Raw genomic sequence first — 19065 nt, forward strand, 5'->3', positions numbered from 1 at the left:
CAGAGACCAACTATGACTCTGCCAGGGCTAGGACGGAAAATGATACGACAATCAAAAACAATAAAAAGCCAACGTCTGCTGGGCACTCCTACCTGCCAGGCACTGGTTAAGGAGTTCTTTCCTTCCACACTTGTTAGATTCTACAAGGAAGATGTCACTACTATCATTCCTCATTTCACAGAGGAGAAAATCAAGGAGCAGCCAGGGTGGAAGTGGTGGAGTGAGGTTCAAATCTGCACACACTGAACCTAAAGCATGTGTCTGGGCAGGTTTTACATCCCACCGGCACGCCTTGCTTTGTAAAGTAACTTCATCATTAAGCAAATTAAGGGAGCATACATCCCTACCTTCAGAACACATCTGTCCATTTTCACACAGTCACACTTTCAGCACCAGGAGTGGATCGCGGTGTCTGGAACAAGAAGTGAGAAGGAACAGTACATAAGGAAATGAGAAGTGACTGCCTGGAGGAAATAATCAGGAAAGATGGGCTTGGGAAAGGTCCAAAAGAGGAAGTCACCTCGTGTGCATCAGGTGCAAACCACATGTTACTCTGCCAGGCAGAAATGATGCTTGGGTTCATCACCGCTCCTGAGCTCCTACCTCTGGGCATGGTAAGGGCAGCCCCTTCCTGAGGGAATTGTAAAGGGTTTGCTGCTGTAGGGGGACAGAGGGAGGGAGGGAGGGAGAAAGGGAGGGAGGGAATGATGTCTGGGTCACAGGAAAGATGTTTCAGATCTCCTTGGCTGACTATTGTGTCATTGTTCACAGGAGATAGTGTCTTGATCTTTTCCAATTTTTTTTTTTTTTTGTCAGTCATGGGGCTTGAACTCAGGACCCAGGCGCTGTCCTTGAGCTCTTTTTTTTTTTTTTCCTGGTTGTGAGGCTTGAATTCATGGGCTGGACTCTGTCTCTGAGCCTCTCTGTGGTCAAGGCTAGCATTGAGCCACAATGCCACTTCCAGTTTTTAAATGTTTTTTTTTTTTACGGTCATGGGGCCTGAACTCTGGGCCTGGGCACTGTCCCTGAGCTCTTCAGCTCAAGGCTAGCGCTCTACCACTTGAGCCACAGCGCCACTTCCGGCTTTTTTCTTTTTGCTTATGTGGTGCTGAGGAATTGAACCCAGGGCCTCATGCATGCAAGGCAAGCGCTCTACCACTGAGCCACCTTCCCAGCCCCTCTTCCAAATTTTTTAGGCAGGATGTGATGAATTCTCAACAAGGAGTCTTGGAACCTGCCGTGGGGAGGAGGGCTCGGCCTCAGGCAGGTGTGTGGGCAGGACCGCTAAGGTGACACCTTTAGATCCAGACTTACAGCCTTGTCATGGTGGGTAGGTTACCTAACTTTCATCTGTACCGCAGTAGAGGTTATAATTAGAATGGATGCAGAAGTATTTAGCGAGCTGCCTGCACATGGTTAGCATTCAGTATGCGATTATGTAGGCAATGAGCTGGGAGTGTGGGGACAGATAAGGGTATGAGGGGCTACAAAGGGAGAGTACCTAACTCTGGAGCAAAACCTGGTTATTGAGAACATCTCCAAAAGTTATGAGGCTGGAGTGTGACCCAAGTGGTAGAGTGCCCGCCTACAAAGCACAGAGCCCTGAGTTTAAACCCCAGTACCACAAGGCGGGGTGGGGAGGAAGGTCTGGGGGGGACTGGGATTGGAAAAGGTGAGAATGAACACAAGGAAAGTGTCCCTTGGGTGATTTAGATGTGCTATTTACCTTCACTCACCAGACAGCACTATTCTTTAAAAATAACCTGTTATGCTGGCCACTGGTGGCTCATAAATATAATCCTAACTACTCAGGAGTCTGAGATTTGAGGATTGCAGTTCAGTGCCAGCCTGGGCAGGAAAGTATATGAAATTCTTAATCTCCAATTAGCCACCAAAAAGTCAGGTGTGGAGTTGTGACTCAAGCGGTAGAGCGCTATCACTAAGCAAAAAAGCTAAGGGATAGTACACAGCCCTGAGTTCAAGTCCCCAGCACTGGCATAGAAAAAAAGGTGTTAAGATTCGCCCTTAATAGCAACATCCAGCATTAGTATTTGATATTCCTTTATCCCTCATGCATTTTGTTGTTCTTAATAGCTTTAATCACAGTGCATGTGATAGCTCATATTTTGCATTTTTGCCATACTACGCAATCATAGGCATTTTTATGACGTTTTCATAATAGATTTTTATTTTAAGTGAAGCAAAAATAGTCTTTTTGTTGTTGTTTGGTTTGAGGCAGGGTCTCATTATGTAATCCAGGCAGCCCTTGAACTCGAGATCTTCCTGCTACAGCCTGTTGAGTTCTGAGTTTCTAGGTAGGGACTACCCTGCTCAGAACAGTTGGGAGCATGGAGGACTAATGGAGGAAGGATATGAAGTAGTTCATTTCAACGTGTGAAAACAGAACAGTGATGACAGTTTTCTAATTTGTGGGTATTACATTCGCTTTTGGAATTATTTGTTATTTCATAGAACAGAGTCTCATTATCTAGCCAAAGCAAACCTGGAACTCTCAAACTTCCTGCCTCAGCCTCCAAAATGCTGAGATTACTGTTAGTCTACAAATTATAGACTATGAAATGCAACTATGGTGTGTTTTCAGTGAGAAAGGCTTTCATTAAATTTCAAATAACATCTCTGTTAGCAGACTTTTTTTTTTTTTTTTTTTTTTTTTTTGGGTCCGGTCGTGGGGCCTGAACTCTGGGCCTGGGCGCTGTCCCTCAGCTCTTCAGCTCAAGGCTAGCACTCTACCACTTGAGCCACAGCGCCACTTCTGGCTTTTTTCTTTTTGCTTATATGGTGCTGAGGAATCGAACCCAGGGCCTCAGGCTTGCAAGGCAAGCGCTCTACCACTGAGCCAACTTCCCAGCCCATAGCAGACTTTTTTTCATTTAAAAAAAATAGAACAATTTGGGCGCCAGTGGCTCCTGCCTATAATCCTAATAATCAGGAGGCTGAGATCTGAGGATCATGGTTCAAAGCTAGCCCTGGCAAGAAAGTCTGTGGTGCTGTGGCTCAAGTGGTAGAGTGCTAGCCTTAAGCTAAAGAGCTAAGGTACAGCATCCAGGCAGGCCCAGGTTTAAGACCCATGACTGCCCCCCCCCCCAAAAAAAAAAAAATAGAACGATGAAACCTGTCTTTAAAAAGGTGTGTATCCTCTAGGTCTCTCATAGTGTCCCATGCCAGAGCAAACTGTGGCTGCAAACCATCGCCTAGACTCTACCTTTGGGTCCTGGTACTGAAGAGGGTTTAACAGGTGATTTTTTTTTTTTTTAATTTAACAAAAAGAAGGTGGTGGTCAGGGAGAATGATGATAGAAGGATGAGGTTGATCAAGATCTTAGTATGTATGTTAATAAAAACGTAAAAATATGGAAATTATTTATGGCCTTTAGAATTTTTATTTATTTTTTTTGGCAATGTGGAGATGAATTTAGGGCCATGCGCTTGCTATACAAGCACTCTGCTACTTAAGCAACATTTTTTTTTTTTGCTAGTCCTGTGACCTGAACTCAGGGCCTGGGTACTGTCCCTGAGCTTCTTTTGCTCAAGGCTAGCACTCTACCACTTGAGCATTACTTCTGGATTTTTCTGTTTATGTGGTACTGAGGAATGGAACCTAGGGTTTCATGCATGTGAGGCAAGCGCTCTACCACTAAGTCACATTTTCAGCCCTTGAGCAACATTCTTAGATGCTGTTTTTATTTATTTGCTAATTTGTTATTATTTTGGTAGTACTGGGGCTTCAATTTAGGGTTGTGCACTTGCTAGACAAGTACTCTGCTAATTAAACCATGTCTCTAGCTTCTTTTTTTTTTTTTCAGTTGTAGGGCTTAAACTCAGGGCCTGGACACTGTCCCTGAGCTTTTTGCTCAAGCCTAGCTCTCTACACTTGAGTCACCAACTGTGCCTGGCAACTTAGTTTTGCTTTTAAAAGAAATAGTTTCAAAAAAAAAAAAAGAAATAGTTTCAGCTGGGCACTGGTGGCTCATGCCTGTAATCCTAGCTACTCAGGAGGCTGAGATCTGAGGATCGCGGTTCAAAGCCAGCCCGGGCAGGAAAGACCGTGAGACTCCTACTAGAAAACTGAAAGTGGAGCTGTAACTCAAGTGGTAGAGCGCTCGCCTTGAGCTGAAAAGCTGAGGGACAGCGCTCAGACCCAGAGTTCAAGCCCCATGACCGACCAAAGGAAAAAAAATTGGAAGTATGGCTCAAAGTGGTAGAGCACTAGCCTTGAGCAATAGAGCTCTGGGATAGCGCCCAGGCTCTGAGTTCAAGCCCCACAACCGACCAAAAAAGAAAAAGAAAATGGAAAAAAAAGAACAAGAAAGAAGTAGCTTCAAGCTGTGAACCAATGGTTCACACCTGTAATCCTAGCCACAAAGGAGGCTGAGATCTGGAGGATCACAGGTCAAAACCAGCCAAGCAGGAAAATCTGTGAGAGACTCCTCTCTCCAATTAACTACCAAAAGAGCTCAGGACAATGCCCAGGCCTCGAGTTCAAACCCCAGGAACTGTTTGTTTGTTTGTTATTTGTAAGTCTCATACTATCCATAGACACTTTTGGAATGACTCGTGTGAACATAATTGTTTAACTTCAATAATTAGACTTGGATAAAAACAGTTAACAGCGGCCATTTCTCCGGTCACAAGTCTCACCCCAGACCTCCTCCAGGGGAAGGCAGGCCTTCTGCAGTCAGAGAGAGCAACCCCCCAGCTGCTGCCTGGAGGGTGAACCCCACCCAGGAGGCCTGGGGACCCCCCCCCCCCTCTAAAGGGCTGGAGTTGGGCCTTCCTTGCGCGCCAGAGCGCGGGGATCGGGTTGGAACGAAGCCCGTCGCCTCAGGACGGACCTTGACGCGGGTTCTCCCCAGGGCGGGCGGCGGGCCCTCCCCAGGGCGGGCGGCGGGCCCGCGGCTCTGCAGGCCTCGCTGGGGGCGCCGGGCCCCGCCGGCCCCGCCTCTAACCTCCCTGGACTCGGGGTGGTGGGGGGGTCCCCGCACCCGGCCCCGGGGCGCGGCCCTCACGTGAGGCCCGGACTCAACCGCAGCTCTGGCAGAACCCCCCCTTTCCCCCCCCCTCCCCTTGTGACTCAGTTTCTCCGCCTGCTCACGCGGGCTGCCCCGGGCGTGAGGCACCTCAGAGGCATGCGGACGGTGCCCAGGACAGCTTCCTCGTAGGGCGTGCCTCCCGGAAGAGCGCCCGGAGACCGGGGCTCGCGCCCCGGGGCGCCCCTTCAGGACGCGCCCGGCTCTCACCCCAGGATTGAGTCCGAGGACTCGGCCAGCTGCGCGGGCCGGACCTCTGAGGGGACATGTCCCCTCGCCACGCCGGCGGTGGCTTCTGCAGGGCCCCAGTCAAAGAGGGCTGGCCGGGGAGACGCCCGGTGCCCGCGTCGGTGCCGGGCCCGTGCCCCAGGCCCGCCGCCTGATGCAATCCGAGGCGCCCTTGCTGCATGCGGGCGCTGGGGAAACCTGCCCGCCCGTTGCATCACTCCAGCCCGGCTGGCCACAGAGGCGGAGCTCAGCCAATCAGCGCGCGCGCTGGGCCCGGAGCGGGCCGCCTCGTCACCCACTTAGAGCGCGGCGCGGTTCAGGGAAAAGCAAAAGCCGAACGTGATTGGTCCGAACGGGGTTTGCCCCTCCCCAATCACCGCGGCAGCTGGCTCCGGGTGGGCGGGGAACCTCCCGGCCAGAGGGTTTAAAGAGCGCCTCCGTGAGGGGTCGCTCAGCTGGAGCGACCCGACCGGTGCCAGGCCAGGTGTGCGCGTCCGTCGGTCCTTCCGTGCCCGCGCCGGAGACCAGCCACCGGAGGCCGCTCCGGGCCCGTCCCTGTGCCCGGCACCATGAAACACGAGTCTGCAGCCCAGAACACTCCGCCCCCCTCGCTGTCTCCTGCACCCTCCGCGCAGCCACCCCGGGAGGATGGCGACCCCCCGGCCCTGTGGATTTTCGGGTACGGCTCCCTGGTGTGGAGACCCGACTTCGCCTACAGCGACAGCCGTGTGGGCTTCGTGCGCGGGTACAGCCGCCGCTTCTGGCAGGGAGACACCTTCCATCGGGGCAGCGACAAGATGGTGAGCATCGATTGGACCGTGCCCAGGGCAGCTGGGGGTGGGGGCAAGGGAAATGCGTGAACCTGCAGCGGGGGTTGTGGTTTCGATTCGTGTCGGGTGTATGTGTGTGTGTCACGGTGTGATGCTTTCAATGGGAACCTGGGGGTCTGTGCACCTGTCGAGGCCAGTGCCGTGCACCTGCCTGCTGCTTCTGCCTCCATCCATCCGTGCAAAATCCCTCCCTGCGCCCGCCGGTCCCCTGGTGGAGTGGGGTGCAGGCAGGTCTTGGGGGCGGGCAGGGGGGTGGGAGAGTTTTCTTGCACTGATGGGCTGATGGCAGAGCTAATTTCTAATTTGTCTTTCTCAACAAATATCTTTCTTTCCTCCCTAGCCTGGCCGCGTGGTGACCCTCCTTGAAGATGGTGAGGTAAGTGGCCGAGTGAAGAGATTGCCTCTGGGGACCCAGTGTGGAGGGATGCAGAGAGACAGAGCTCTTGGGGCCTGTGGCTGCACGCTAGATCTGATGCAGGCTGCAAGTGTAGTCTGGCTCAGTGCTCCTCAGAAAATCACCTGAGCATCTTGTAAATACATATGTATATATTAATTTGGTAGGATTAGCATAGGGTCTGAGATGTAGTTTTCTAACAAGCTTGCAGGTGATGTGGCTGGTGCCTGGGCCCTGGTATGAGTAGGTCTCCCTGGCATGAGACCACCTTGCCAACCCATAAGGGGGCATAAACTTTAACAGAATGAATGGATTAAAGAGTTGAAATATGTCTTGTCTGGGGAAAAAGTTCTAGGGGGGATGGGAGCCTGCAGGGAGAGTGAAGGAGAGTCAAAGTATTTTATATACATGGGTGGCAGTGGAACCAAAAGCTCGCTGAGACTGGTCTGATCTGGGAATGGGGGAATGCAGAAGGGAGAATGACAGAGGAGGTGTCTCTGCTTGAGGTGTACAAATCGACATGTTAAGATGAACTCCCTCCCCCCCAATACAACTAACTGATGCTAACAAGGGTGAGCATCAATGTAGGGTATACATTGCTAGATAGCTCATTGGTCTGGCACCCACCAATGTAACAGAGCACAGTCTTAGGGTGGCGGGGGGAGGAGGGGAGAATGGCACTCCAGGATGAGAGAGGGATCAGCACAGAGCTCTTGTGCATGACCTGACTGTCCCTGTTTCCCTCTAGGGCTGCACTTGGGGTGTGGCATACAAGGTGCAAGGTGAACAGGTAAGCGAGGCCCTGAAGTACCTGAATGTGCGGGAAGCAGTGCTTGGCGGCTATGACACCAAGAAAGTTACCTTCTATCCTCAAGATGCACCAGACCAACCTCTCACAGCACTGGCCTATGTGGCTACCCCACAGAACCCAGGCTACCTTGGGCCCGCCCCAGAGGAGGTCATTGCTACACAAATCCTGGCCTGCCGGGGCTTCTCTGGCCACAACCTTGAGTATTTGCTGCGCCTGGCAGACTTCATGCAGCTGTGTGGGCCTCAGGCGCAAGATGAGCACCTAGAAGCCATCGTGGACGCTGTGGGCAGCATGCTGCCCTGCTCCTACCTCAACGAGCAGGCCTTGGCGCTGGTCTGAGAAGCTGAGTCCTTGTCCACATGGACAGCTGGACCAGATGCCTACCCAAAGCTTGAAGTAAGACTTGATAGAGCTAAAGCACTCTGAGAGGGCACAGGGGGCAGGGCACAGGGCAGCTGGGGACTTCTCTTCTCAAGCTCCTGTCCGCTTGCCAGCCTCGTTTTCCTGCTTGACTGACACTGACTTACTTGAAACTTTATTTATTACACCATGTTGGTGTGGCGGGCAGGGTAGCCGGGGGACCTGCCACGACACAGGCCCTGCTGCGCAGTGGCCACACCCCAGGCCTCTGGTGCCTGACCAGACTTCCCACCATTACTGCTGCTAATTCCACACCACCTAGGCCTCCACTTCTCCAGGAAGCCTCTAAGAGCCTTGATCTACCTAGACCAATACTCCTCAACCTGGAAACATCACCTGCCCAAGTTCCCAGCCTGCTGGTGAGGGGCTCTGCTGGCCTGAGGCCCCTGCCGGCCTTACTCATCTACTGAACCCGCGGGCCCAGCTGGGTCTGATGTCTGGATGCAGCTGCAGAGGCTGGGCCTGGGTTCCTCTTCCTTTTGGTTATTCCCACCTTCCCTCCCTCCTCGCACCCTCTGTTGTCTGCCTTCTTGTCTGACTGGGCCACTCGTGTATGTCTTGCCCATTCTTGGGAAATTCATCACTACAGGCCCTGGTCCCTTCCCAGTCTGTCCCACTGTTATCCATAAATGGATCTCTTACTATCTGCACTGGAATGTTCTTCTTTACATGGGAGTTGGGGTGAGGGATGCACTGCGGAAGGCTCCCGAGAAGGGGAAGCACACAACGTCCTCTTCTTCCCTGAACAAGCTCCATTTCTCCCGCCGCCACAGTCTATGGCGGAACCATGTCCCCACACTGTGCAGCTTTCCGCCCCCAAGCCTCTCCCATGCAGCCCTGTGAGCAATGCCTTTGCCATTGACCGATGACCCCTGTCTCCCCCCCCTTAGCGCCTCAGGCTTGAAGCTCTGCCTAGCTTTCCTCCACCAGCAAGGCCAGACCCCTGGCTTCTAGTTAAAGGCACATGTGGGTGAGGGAATGGTGGTAACAACTTGTGGGCCAACACTGACAGCACGTGGCAAGGTCATACGACCTGCAGGACTTGATGTCCTTTCCCCCCCAAGGACCACGTGCTTACTGCACATTCCTGAGCCTGTGGCTGGCCTCTCTCTTAACCCTGCCCTGCCAGGACTCACCCACAATGCAATGAGCTACGAGGATGGCCTGCTTGCTCGTTCACCCCGGGATGCTCCCGGGGGGGGGGGGGACAGGTCCCCACTCCCAGATCAGAGCCTGACCAGGTGTGAGAGTGACCCCTTTAGGCCTTCCCCTGGACTTGGAGGATGAGAGTAGGGCCAAGGTGGTGGGCTTTAGCAGCAGATGAGTCTGAGCTGAACCCAGCCCCTGCAGTGACCTGTGCTTTGCCCATAGATGATTAATAGGGCAGGTGTGTGGGGGAGGGGGGCAGTTGACATCGCTGCTGCTCTTGTAGCCACTGTCCTGGTTTGACGTGGGAATCTCCGACGAGGTCAGCTCAGACCAATGTGGGCAGGCCTTACACCTGGGCAGTGTGCCTGTGTTTTGGTGGCTTCGTGTCCTGGCCATTGATGGGAAAAAAATATGGAGTCCAGCCAGGTTCTTCTGGGAACCTGGTCAGGGTAAAATAACAGGAGGCAGTGGTGGCACGGAGCCCTGGGTAGCCACCTCCTGGGTGTCCTGGGCCAGAGCAGGGGACTCTTCTGAACTGGGAGTTAAAAGAAGTGGAATGCCGGGCACTGGTGGCTCACACCTGTAATCCTAGCTACTCAGGAGGCTGAGATCTGAGGATCACAGTTCAAAGCCAACCCGGCAGGAAATTCCGTGAGACTTTTTTTTTTTGGTCGGTCGTGGGGCTTGAACTCTGGGCCTGGGCACTGTCCCTCAGCTCTTCAGCTCAAGGCAAGCGCTGTACCACTTGAGCCATAGCGCTACTTCCAGTTTTCTAGTGATTTATTGGAGATAAGAGTCTCACGGACTTTCCTGCCCAGGCTGGCTTTGAACCGTGATCCTCAGATCTCAGCCTCCTGAGTAGCTAAGATTACAGGTGTGAGCTACCAGTGCTAGGCAAGACTCTTTTTTTTTTTTGGGTCCGGTCATGGGGCCTGAACTCTGGGCCTGGGCGCTGTCCCTCAGCTCTTCAGCTCAAGGCTAGCACTCTACCACTTGAGCCACAGTGCTACTTCCGGCTTTTTTCTTTTTGCTTATGTGGTGCTGGGGAATCGAAAATCGAACGCAGGGCCTCATGCATGCAAGGCAAGCGCTCTACCACTGAGCCACCTTCCCAGCTCCGTTAGGCAAGACTCTTATCTCCAATAAACTACTAGAAAACCGGACGTAGTGTCGTGGCTCAAGTGGTAGAGCACTTGCCTTGAACTGAAGAGCTGAGGGACAGCACCCAGGCCCAGAGTTCAAGCCCACAACCAACGACAATAACAATAAAAGAAGTGGAGAGGGCACCCACTCATCAGCCATTGACAGACACTGTTGTAGGCACAGGAGATGCAGTAAAGGATTCCCCCTCCTTACAGAGTTTGGTGACCATTCCAGGTGACATGGGACCATTTGACCCAAGTGAGTGAGCAGCTGGGGAAGGCTTCCTGGGGGAGGGAGCCAGAAAACAGCATGTACCTGAGGGGAAGAGGAGGTCAGCCGGGTTGGCACAGCAGCACGGGGATTGGAGATGAGGCCAGAGAGGTGGCAGGACAGAGCTGTGGTGGTGGCATTCCTGCCGGGTCACCAAAGGGGCCTCTGGCGGGTTCTGAGTAGGGAAGAGACAACCAGGGAACACTGTCATGGTGTCAGATGGGAGGAGGGAAGGCCAAGATGGCTGAGGTAAAGAGGGCCGGAGCTTTAGTGTGGTGGCGGGCATGGCAGGGGTGGGTCTGAGGGCAGTTTCAGGGTGAGGGCAACAGGATCTGGTGACAGGCTGGAGGAGCAAAATTTGAAGGGCTGAGGAGGTGGAAGGAAAGTAGCAGCTCACACTCAGGTTGTCCTCTACACTCCCAACATGGGCAACAGAAGTGTGTCTCCTTCACACTATGCCTCAGCTCTGCAGCAGACACCGGCTAGGACTCGGCTAACACAAGCCAAACTTACCGAGAGCCAGCACCTGATCCCGCAGTCTGAGGGCTCCCTCTCCAACACTGCTCCCCACTTCGGAGGCCAACTGCAGGCCCAGATCATCATCATCATCATCATTATTATTATTATTGCTGGTCGTGGGGCCTGAACTCTGGGCCTGGGCGCTGTCCCTCAACTCTTTAGCTCAAGGCTAGCACTCTACCACTTGAGCCACAGTGCCATTGCTGGCTTTTTCTGCTTATGTGGTGCTGAGGAATCAAACCCAGGGCCGCATGCATGCAAGGCAAGCGCTCTACCACTGAGCCACCTTCCCAGCCCCCCCAGATCATTCTATTTGTACTTCAGATCCATTGGATCTGAGGTCCCACAATGCCCTCTCTTCTTGGGTTTAATTTGCTCCAGTAGACATGCGCTCTACATGAGCTCCATCACCAGCCTGCTTTGGGTTTTATGTAGACTGTTGCCTGGCTCACGCCTATAATCTTAGAGCACTAGCACCTGCCTGGCAAGCCCAAGGCCCCTAGTTAAAAATTTCCCAGTAAGCCAGGCACCAACCAATGGCTCATGCTTGTTCTCCTAGCTACTCAGGAAGCTGAGATCTGAGGATCGCAATTAGAAGCCAGCCTGGGCAGAATAAACTACTCAAAAAGCCCGAAGTGGTGCCGTGGCTCAAGTCGTAGAGTGCTAGCCTGGAGCACAAAAAGGCTCAAGAACAGCAGAACCAGCAAAAACAAAACAATAACAAAAAACCAACCCTCGTCTTTTCTGGTTCAAGAGACTTAAGTAGGGGAAGGTGTTGGGGCAACTTAGACATCAGGGACTTTCAAAACAACCTTGCCCATGCCTCCCTGCACACATCCTCCCGGAGAACCAGGGGTTAATAGGAAGTCACAGGCAATTCCATGGCCAGTTTCATTGTTGAGTCTATACTAGGGCAGAGGGCCCTTGACTTGCCCTGTGGGTGGCAGACAAACAGTCCACTGGAGCTTGGAGCCCCAGGCATGGGGTAAAGCTGTTCCATTCTGAGTGGGCCCACAGAATCCAGCAGGAGGTGAGGATGCATCTAGCAAAGGAGCCCAGAGAGTGGCACGCAGCTCAAGGTACCTCGGGGTCAGATGTGGAGGAAGTGTTGGCTGCTGTCGTGCAGGGAAGTTCCGTTCTATGGTGTTTTTGTTTCTCATATTTTTTCCTTCTACATAAGGAACTTCTGTTTGTTTTTGTTCCTTTTGTTTGCTTTGTCTTTAAAGTAGGCGGGTGTGAGTGTGGTGTTTGTGTGCATGTGTGTGTATGTGTGTGTGTGTGTGAAGGACGCTTGTTCTGGTCCTCAGGACAGATGGGCTGCAGGTCTTCAGAGCTGACAGGATCCTGCTGGGATCCACGTTTCAGGGATAGACAGGGTCTGGGAAAGTGGCTGAGATGCCTGCCTTTGGGCAGCCAGTTGCACATGTGAGGCAAGCAAGAGGGAGGAGACTGGGGACTTCAGGAATGTGCTGGGGGGGGGGAGCATTGGTCAACTGTGGGTGGCAAACACATCTGGCCTCTCTGCAACCTTTCTAGGGCTGGCAGGCTCTAAGGGATTCCTCTGGGTTGTCCCCACTGGGCCACAGGATGGACCACATTCCTGGAGGGGCTGTGCACTTCTGCAGAGCATGGCAGTGTCTGTGTCAGCTGTCAGAGAAGCAAAGGAATGTGGAGAGAAGGAGAGATTCCCTCTTCCCAGCTGGTTCTAAATGGAGTGCAGAGGCTCCCAGGCCTGAGCCCAGTTTTAGTGTCAAAGGTCAGGTGAGGAATAGCAAGGAGTCACAGGGAGAGTGTCCCCAAGGGCCAAGTGGGAGATTGAGGCTCAGCCCTTGGCCTCCTGCCCATATCGAGGGTGACCTCATATCCCAGAGTGCCCAGCACAGTCTGTTGACCAGAGTGATTGTTATTTTGATGTTCCGAAGTATGCTGGTTTAGGTAGTCAATTACATGGTGGTGGTGATGGTGAACTAGGCTCTGTGGGTGGAGACGGTGATGATGACGTCGGCCTGGGTAAAGTCAGCATCCTCAACCTCTGGCTCCCAGCCCAAGTTGGGTAGTGCCCCTGCCACACACAGATGCACCCTTTCTCAGGTGAGGCCAACCCCTGCCCAAGCAGTTCATTGGGTATGAAAGAGCTTGACGCACCTGCAGGGTTAAGTAAAGTCACCAGCCTGGTGGGGCCCTCTTTCTCCGGGGCCTCTACCAGCAACTCTGCGGCACACTCCTCCCTGGCTCTCTCCCTTGGTGCCTCTGCTCCTCCATCGGGCACTTCAGTCTTCATTCTTGGCTCTGCTGTGGATCCTGCCATTCCACTTGGCTCTCCCAGCCGAGGAACTTGAGCACAGGCTGTTTTCCCCATCTTTGCTAGCTGGACAGCTAGGTAAGCCTGAGCGGGAAGAACTGCCCTGGGAGCTACAATATTCCCTTCTAAAAACCCCAATGGGTCCAGATAGTGGTCTGCATTCTCTTTATGGGCTCCCTTCCTGTGTCAAGGTCCCATGCTCCCAGGAGAGCCTAATGGACACTAAACCTCCTCTTAGTGGACAGAGGAGGTTAGGGGGGGACACAGGAAGATCTCCGAGGCAGGCTCCAGGCAAAAATGCAAGCCCCTACTTGAAAAACAACTAAAGCAAAAAAAAAAAAGGGGATGAGTACCTGGCTCAAGTAGTATAGCACCTATCAAGCAAGCAAGGGACCATCAAACAAACAAACAAACCAAATCGAAAACCAAAAGGAAGCAAGGAGGATCAAATGCACAGGAACCTGTCCCTGCCCTAACCCTCAAAAATGTGCAGGTACCTACCTTCCCACATCTGCGCAGCCACAGTGCAATCATCAAATCTTTTAGGGAGGGGCCAAGTAGTAATTTTTACCCGATTAGAGAATTAAACCCTAAGCCAAAGCAGCCACCTCTCAATCCTCCACACCACTTTCACCAAACACAATCTTTACTTGCTGTCTTCCTCCTCTTTGTGGCTCTTGCTATTTGTTTTGTGTGTGCAGGTCCTGGGGCTTGAACTCAGGGCCATGGAATTGTCCCTGAGCTTTTGTGCTCAAGGCTAGCACTCTCCAACTTGAGCCATAGCTCCACTTCTAGCTTTTTTTGGTTGATTAATTGGATATGAGTCTCATGGAATTTCTCTTCCAGGCTGCATGTGAACTATCATCCAGAGATCTCAGCCTCCTGAGTAGCTAGGATTATACCAGAGGCCAGCTTACGTTGGGCTTTTGGTGGTTAAGAGCACCCAGCCCCTCTTGCTCTTCAGCTGCACCTGGGGCAGTTTCTTAATCTTGGATACAAAAGACCCCATTCACCTATGATACCTTCTCAAGTGTTGTAGCACTTAAAACAATCTCAGCATGTCCCCCACCTGCCCTCCTCCCCCTCGCAGACCCACTAGACTTCCTCGCACAGCTGCGACCTCCAGACAACATTCAAAATGCCAATCTGCACACACAGTCTTTGCACAGACACCCTTCAATAGTTCCTCCTGGCCCCTAGGACCAGAGTCCCTGAGGCCCGATCCTCCTCCCAATGCCAAAGCCAGCACACTGAAAGGCCAGCTCCTCCTACTTCAGGACAGGGCAAAAGATGGCTAGGATGCAGGGAGCACCACCCCATGAGAGGTCCAAACAACCCTCCAAATTAGCTCCCCAAGACAGAGGACCAGCAAGGGGCAGCCCCTTCCCTTACTATGTGCCCAAGGCCCCGGCTCACAGGTCAAGGGAGTGCCAGGGGCCGGTGGGGCAGCAGTGCTCATGCCTGGTGGTCTGCCCTTGGCCCTGCGGATCCTGTCCACATTCCTATGATCAGCACATAAAATGTTCAGATTGCTCTCACCCTTGGCTATTTGTTGATTAAGCTTTTTATAGGACCTTTCCCTCCAACATTGTGTTTAGAGGGTCACTTCCCATAGGATCCCTGTGCTCTCCCTGGAGCCCAGGACTGTGCTTCATGCTGGGGTATACCATTCCTGCGCCAGGCAGGGGGCATTCTGCTTAGTGGGGAGATCTGCAAGCAGATGACACCACAAAATACTAGGCACAAGCAGAGGTGCCCGGGTGCCACAGAGGAGGGGCACCAGCCTTCCTGGCATAGCTGCAGCACAGCACTCTGGGTTGAATGGTATAGATGCGGGTGAAGGAATCAGTAAGAGGGCATGTGGCTACAGCGGTAAGGATAGAGGGGCCCCACTGGGCACTAACTAAAGCCATTACAGAATGAGGATCAGATCCCAGGGACACTAGCATGAAGCTCAGGAGGGCAGGAGCTGGCCCTGTCCTGTTCATGGCTGAGGAAAAACGTACTGAGCCAATAAACGAGTAAATGAATGGGGTGGAATGAGCCAATGAAAGGACCTGAACGCTTAATAGGGCAAACAGTGTTGGCAGGTGGAGGGAGAAGGGAAGTGAGGCGGCAGGGGGCTGGGTCAAGCGTTCCCAGGCTTCCCAGGCCCCAGCCTTCCTCTCCTCCCCACCCTTCCAAGCTGGGACAGGGAGTGAGGGCTGGCTTCAGCCAGGTCTTCCTGGTTTGTTTACCAACAGCACAGTACTGAGTCATGCGTAACACAGCCAGCAGCATTTGATGGGGCTAAATATATCCCCTCTGCTGGGTCGGACCACACAGCCAGCTCTTGAAGGCCACTCAGACCAGGGACCACCCCACTCATCTTCCTGGGTTGGGGGGCCTTGTTCTGACCCCAGAGCCCTGTGTCTCATGGGAGCAAAGGACCAGCCCAGATCCAAACTGTCATTGTTGGCTGAATTCATGTGAATCGTTTCATCTGGGACAGAATCGGAGGACTTAAAGGGAAACTCTTAGTTCTAGAGCCGTAGGACGACAAAGCAGCTGATCTCCCTACGTGAGCATATTTGCAGTCATTCTAAGGGTTTATGAAAAATATGCACTAATAAAATGATTTATTAACTAGTGTTCCAAAGAATTCTCTTTGCACAACTTAAGGAATGTTATTACTCAATGAAGCCAAGTATAAAGTTAGATACGGTATGACTGTGGTCATGCCTTTACAAAACATCAAAGTAGTGATTGTAAGAAACCATGAGGCCTTGTTTACCTCCCAAAAGGGTAACTGGGGACCAGGAGATGAGACTTTGGCGCTGTGGCTCAATGGTAGAGCACTCTCGGCTCCCTTGAGCTGAAGAGCTGAGGGACAGCACCCAGGCCCAGGCCCAGAGCTCAAGCCCCATGACTGCAAAAAACACACACACACACAAAAAACCACAAACAAAACAACAATGCAGTTCTGAAGAAAATGTGGGCTGGGTGTGGTGGTACACGCTTGTAATCCCAACATTTAGGAGGCTGAGGTGGGAGGGTCCTTGGAGGAGGAAGAGCTGGGACCACAGCTCAAGTGGTAAAGCACCTGCTTGCTTATGAAACACAGTGCTGAGTTTAAATCCCAGCACTGCCAAAACCAACCAACCAATTCAACAAGAAAAGAGGGGCTGGAAAAGTTCCTAAGAGCTCGAGGCTACTCATTTGACAGAGTTCCTTTTACTGCCTACAGGGAAATCCAGTAACCCAAAACATCAGCCTTGTAAAGCAGGCGTGTGACTCATCAGTGCTTGGAATATATCTGATACACGCCAAGACCTACCTGCCTGAAAATATACCTCCCTGGCATGGATGGAAACTGCAGCCAAAGGGCGGTGCCCAAGCCCAGAATTCAAGCTCCAGTACTGGCACCAAACAACAAAAACAAAAACATGGTAGTGCGGTGGCTCACGTGTAATCCCAGCTACCAGGGAGGCGGAGGCAGGATTATGAATTCAAGAGCAAATTTGAAAGACCCTGCCTTGAAGATGGAAATAGAGACGAAGCTAAGATTCTCATTTGGGGTAGTGGCTTGGAGAGAAGGGGGAAGGGGAGAAGATGGGTGGTGCTGGCTCTGAAGAGGAAATGAAAGCCAGCTATGCTCCAAGACCTGAAGCAAGGAAGAAACGAGACACAGGAAGTGGCCTGGTGATAAGCAAGGCACCCAGCTTCCTCAGGGCTCCATCACCAGGAAGTGGGCCTCAGGCCTGTTCCCCACTCCCGCCCTTTCCTTATACCAAAACTGGGGACAGTCTTGGGGACTGTCAAGTTGGGAATGGCATCTCCATAGCTGGGTCCTGGGGCTCTTTGCTCCAGACACTTCCTGGTTAGCAAAAGGCGCCCAGCCATCCCCAGGGGGCTGAAATAGCACAACTTGCCACCTAAGTCCTCAAGAGGCCTCTCCCTCCCCAGGCCGATCCTTTTTGTAGCATCATTTTGCTACTTCCGCAACAAGTACCTGGGTTGGGGCACAGGAGAGGGGCTTGCCTTCTCTAGAATAGCCCTGCCCACCACATTTAAATGTGAATACCTATCATGAAGATGGCTGAACCGGGCAGCCAGCACTAGCCACACGGCTTCTAAAACTACTTCTCAGCAGTCTCCGAGAAGCATGGGAGAGCAGCCAAAGCTCTCCCCGGCTTAGGAATTACAGCTGTGAAAGCCGACAGACCCCAAAGGGGTCATGATAGGGACACATTGTACAGCCACAGGGATCAAGGACAGCACTGCAAATCAGAGACTTTCTCTCTCATACCTAACATGCCCAGTGGAGGTGAAAGCCAGGAGAGAAATAAAGGAGGAAATACAGAATTGAACTTTTGGGGCTGCAGGCGTGGTCTAAGTGGTAGGGCACCTGCCTATCGAGTACAAGGCATTGAGTTCAAATCAAACCGAAACAACAGGCTGTGAAAACACAGGCCAGAATTTTCCTAGAAATGTTAGGGTTTCATATTCTGTCAGTAAATTGATAGTAAAAAACATAAAGTTGTATTTCTAACACAAGAGCACGGCCCAGCCCCCACCAGGGCTGGAAGGTTATTATATTTATATCCATATGAGATCTTGTTGAAGATCGAGGCTTAAGCTTCCTCCTGGACTTTGCAGAAGCAGAATCTGTATTTCAAACAGATCTTCGGGTGACTCATATCCATATTAAACTTGACAAAGGCAAAGGGATGATACAGGTTTTAGTTTTTGTGTCCTTACAGCTTTAGGCAAAAATCCTTCTAGGGCATGCAAAGGCAGAGCACTGTTTAGTTTGGATAGGCTGTGTTCACCTTGACCATCTTTAAAACCCGGACAGCTAAAACCTACAAATCCAGCTTGAGCTTGCACATGTGCATTTAAGGGAGCCAAGGAATGCTGCTTCCAAGGGCCAGCCTGGTCTGGTGTGAGGGGCTTGGGTGACGTGGTATGGGGTAAGCTTGAAAGCCAGCAGTGAGGCTCTGTGGAGGAATCCACCTGCAGACACTCTGGCTGTGCAGGATACGCTCAGCTCACTGCTCAGCCTGCCTGGCCTAACCTCCTCCTCAGCTCAATTCCTCAGGCCCAAGGCAGTCAAGGGGTGTAGCTCCAGAGTTCTGGAAACTTCAACAAACTCCTAGGCACAGAGGTTGTGCCAGTAAGCCCAGTACAGGCCCTGGATTTCCAAGGCTGTACATTCAGACCCACATTCTTTTTTTTTTTCCCCTGGTCATGGGGCTTGAACTCTGGGCCTGGACGCTGTCCCTCAGCTCTTCAGCTCAAGGTGAGCGCTGTACCACCGCACCAGTTCTAGTTTTTTGGTGGTTAATTGGAGATAAGAGTCTTAGGGAATTTACTGCCCAGGCTGGCTTTGAACAGCAACTCTCAGGTTTCAGCCTCCTGAGGAGCTAGGATTACAGGCATGAGCCACCAGCGCCCCGCTTAGACCCCCTTTTTTAAAGTCTACACTTACCTAGGCTGGTGAGGTAACCCTGGCCAGGCCAGTGGGACCACCTCACTATCTAGGATTGGACTGGGCTTGCTGAAGGATGCTTTGCTTAGCCGGGCTACAGCTCTCCCCAGCTTTGCTTCTGCATGAAGAGAAAGTTCCTAGGTAAGAGCTGGAATGTCTCTCACAGGGGAGACCAACATGTCCTGAGACCAAGTGGCTAATGAGTTGAAGCCTTCATTTGAATATTTAGGTGTCATTCCTCTACTCTCAAGAGAGGGGCAGATGAGGCAGGTACTAAGGCCAGGAGCTAGCTAGTGGGTAAAGAAGTATTGCAGTGTGCCTGCAGACAGAGAAGACAAAAGGGCAGGGATCCAAACCTCTCATCCTTTACAGGAGAGGAATGGCTTAATCACACCTGGGTGAAGCTGCTTGAGGAGCTCAGCTGACAGTCCCCAGAGAGGGGGCCACTGCTGACCTGGGCAAGACTCTGGCAGGAATGAGCC

General features: G+C 52.3%; 2 protein-coding genes across 2 annotated transcripts in view; one reads left to right on the forward strand and one right to left on the reverse strand.

The window, feature by feature from the left end:
• Ehd4 (EH domain containing 4) overlaps positions 1-19065 on the reverse strand; it is a 738029-nt gene that overhangs the window by 107765 nt on the left and 611199 nt on the right. The window lies entirely within an intron of this gene.
• On the forward strand, positions 5747-8344 carry Chac1 (ChaC glutathione specific gamma-glutamylcyclotransferase 1). Its single transcript, XM_042687937.1, has 3 exons — positions 5747-6075; positions 6446-6481; positions 7248-8344. Exons 1-3 carry the CDS (start codon positions 5845-5847, stop codon positions 7647-7649), a joined length of 669 nt encoding a protein of 222 aa, XP_042543871.1. The 5' UTR covers positions 5747-5844; the 3' UTR covers positions 7650-8344.

This window comes from Dipodomys spectabilis, unplaced genomic scaffold (genome assembly GCF_019054845.1).
Source record: "Dipodomys spectabilis isolate Male_0828 unplaced genomic scaffold, ASM1905484v1 ptg000108l, whole genome shotgun sequence".
Lineage (NCBI taxonomy): Eukaryota > Metazoa > Chordata > Mammalia > Rodentia > Heteromyidae > Dipodomys > Dipodomys spectabilis.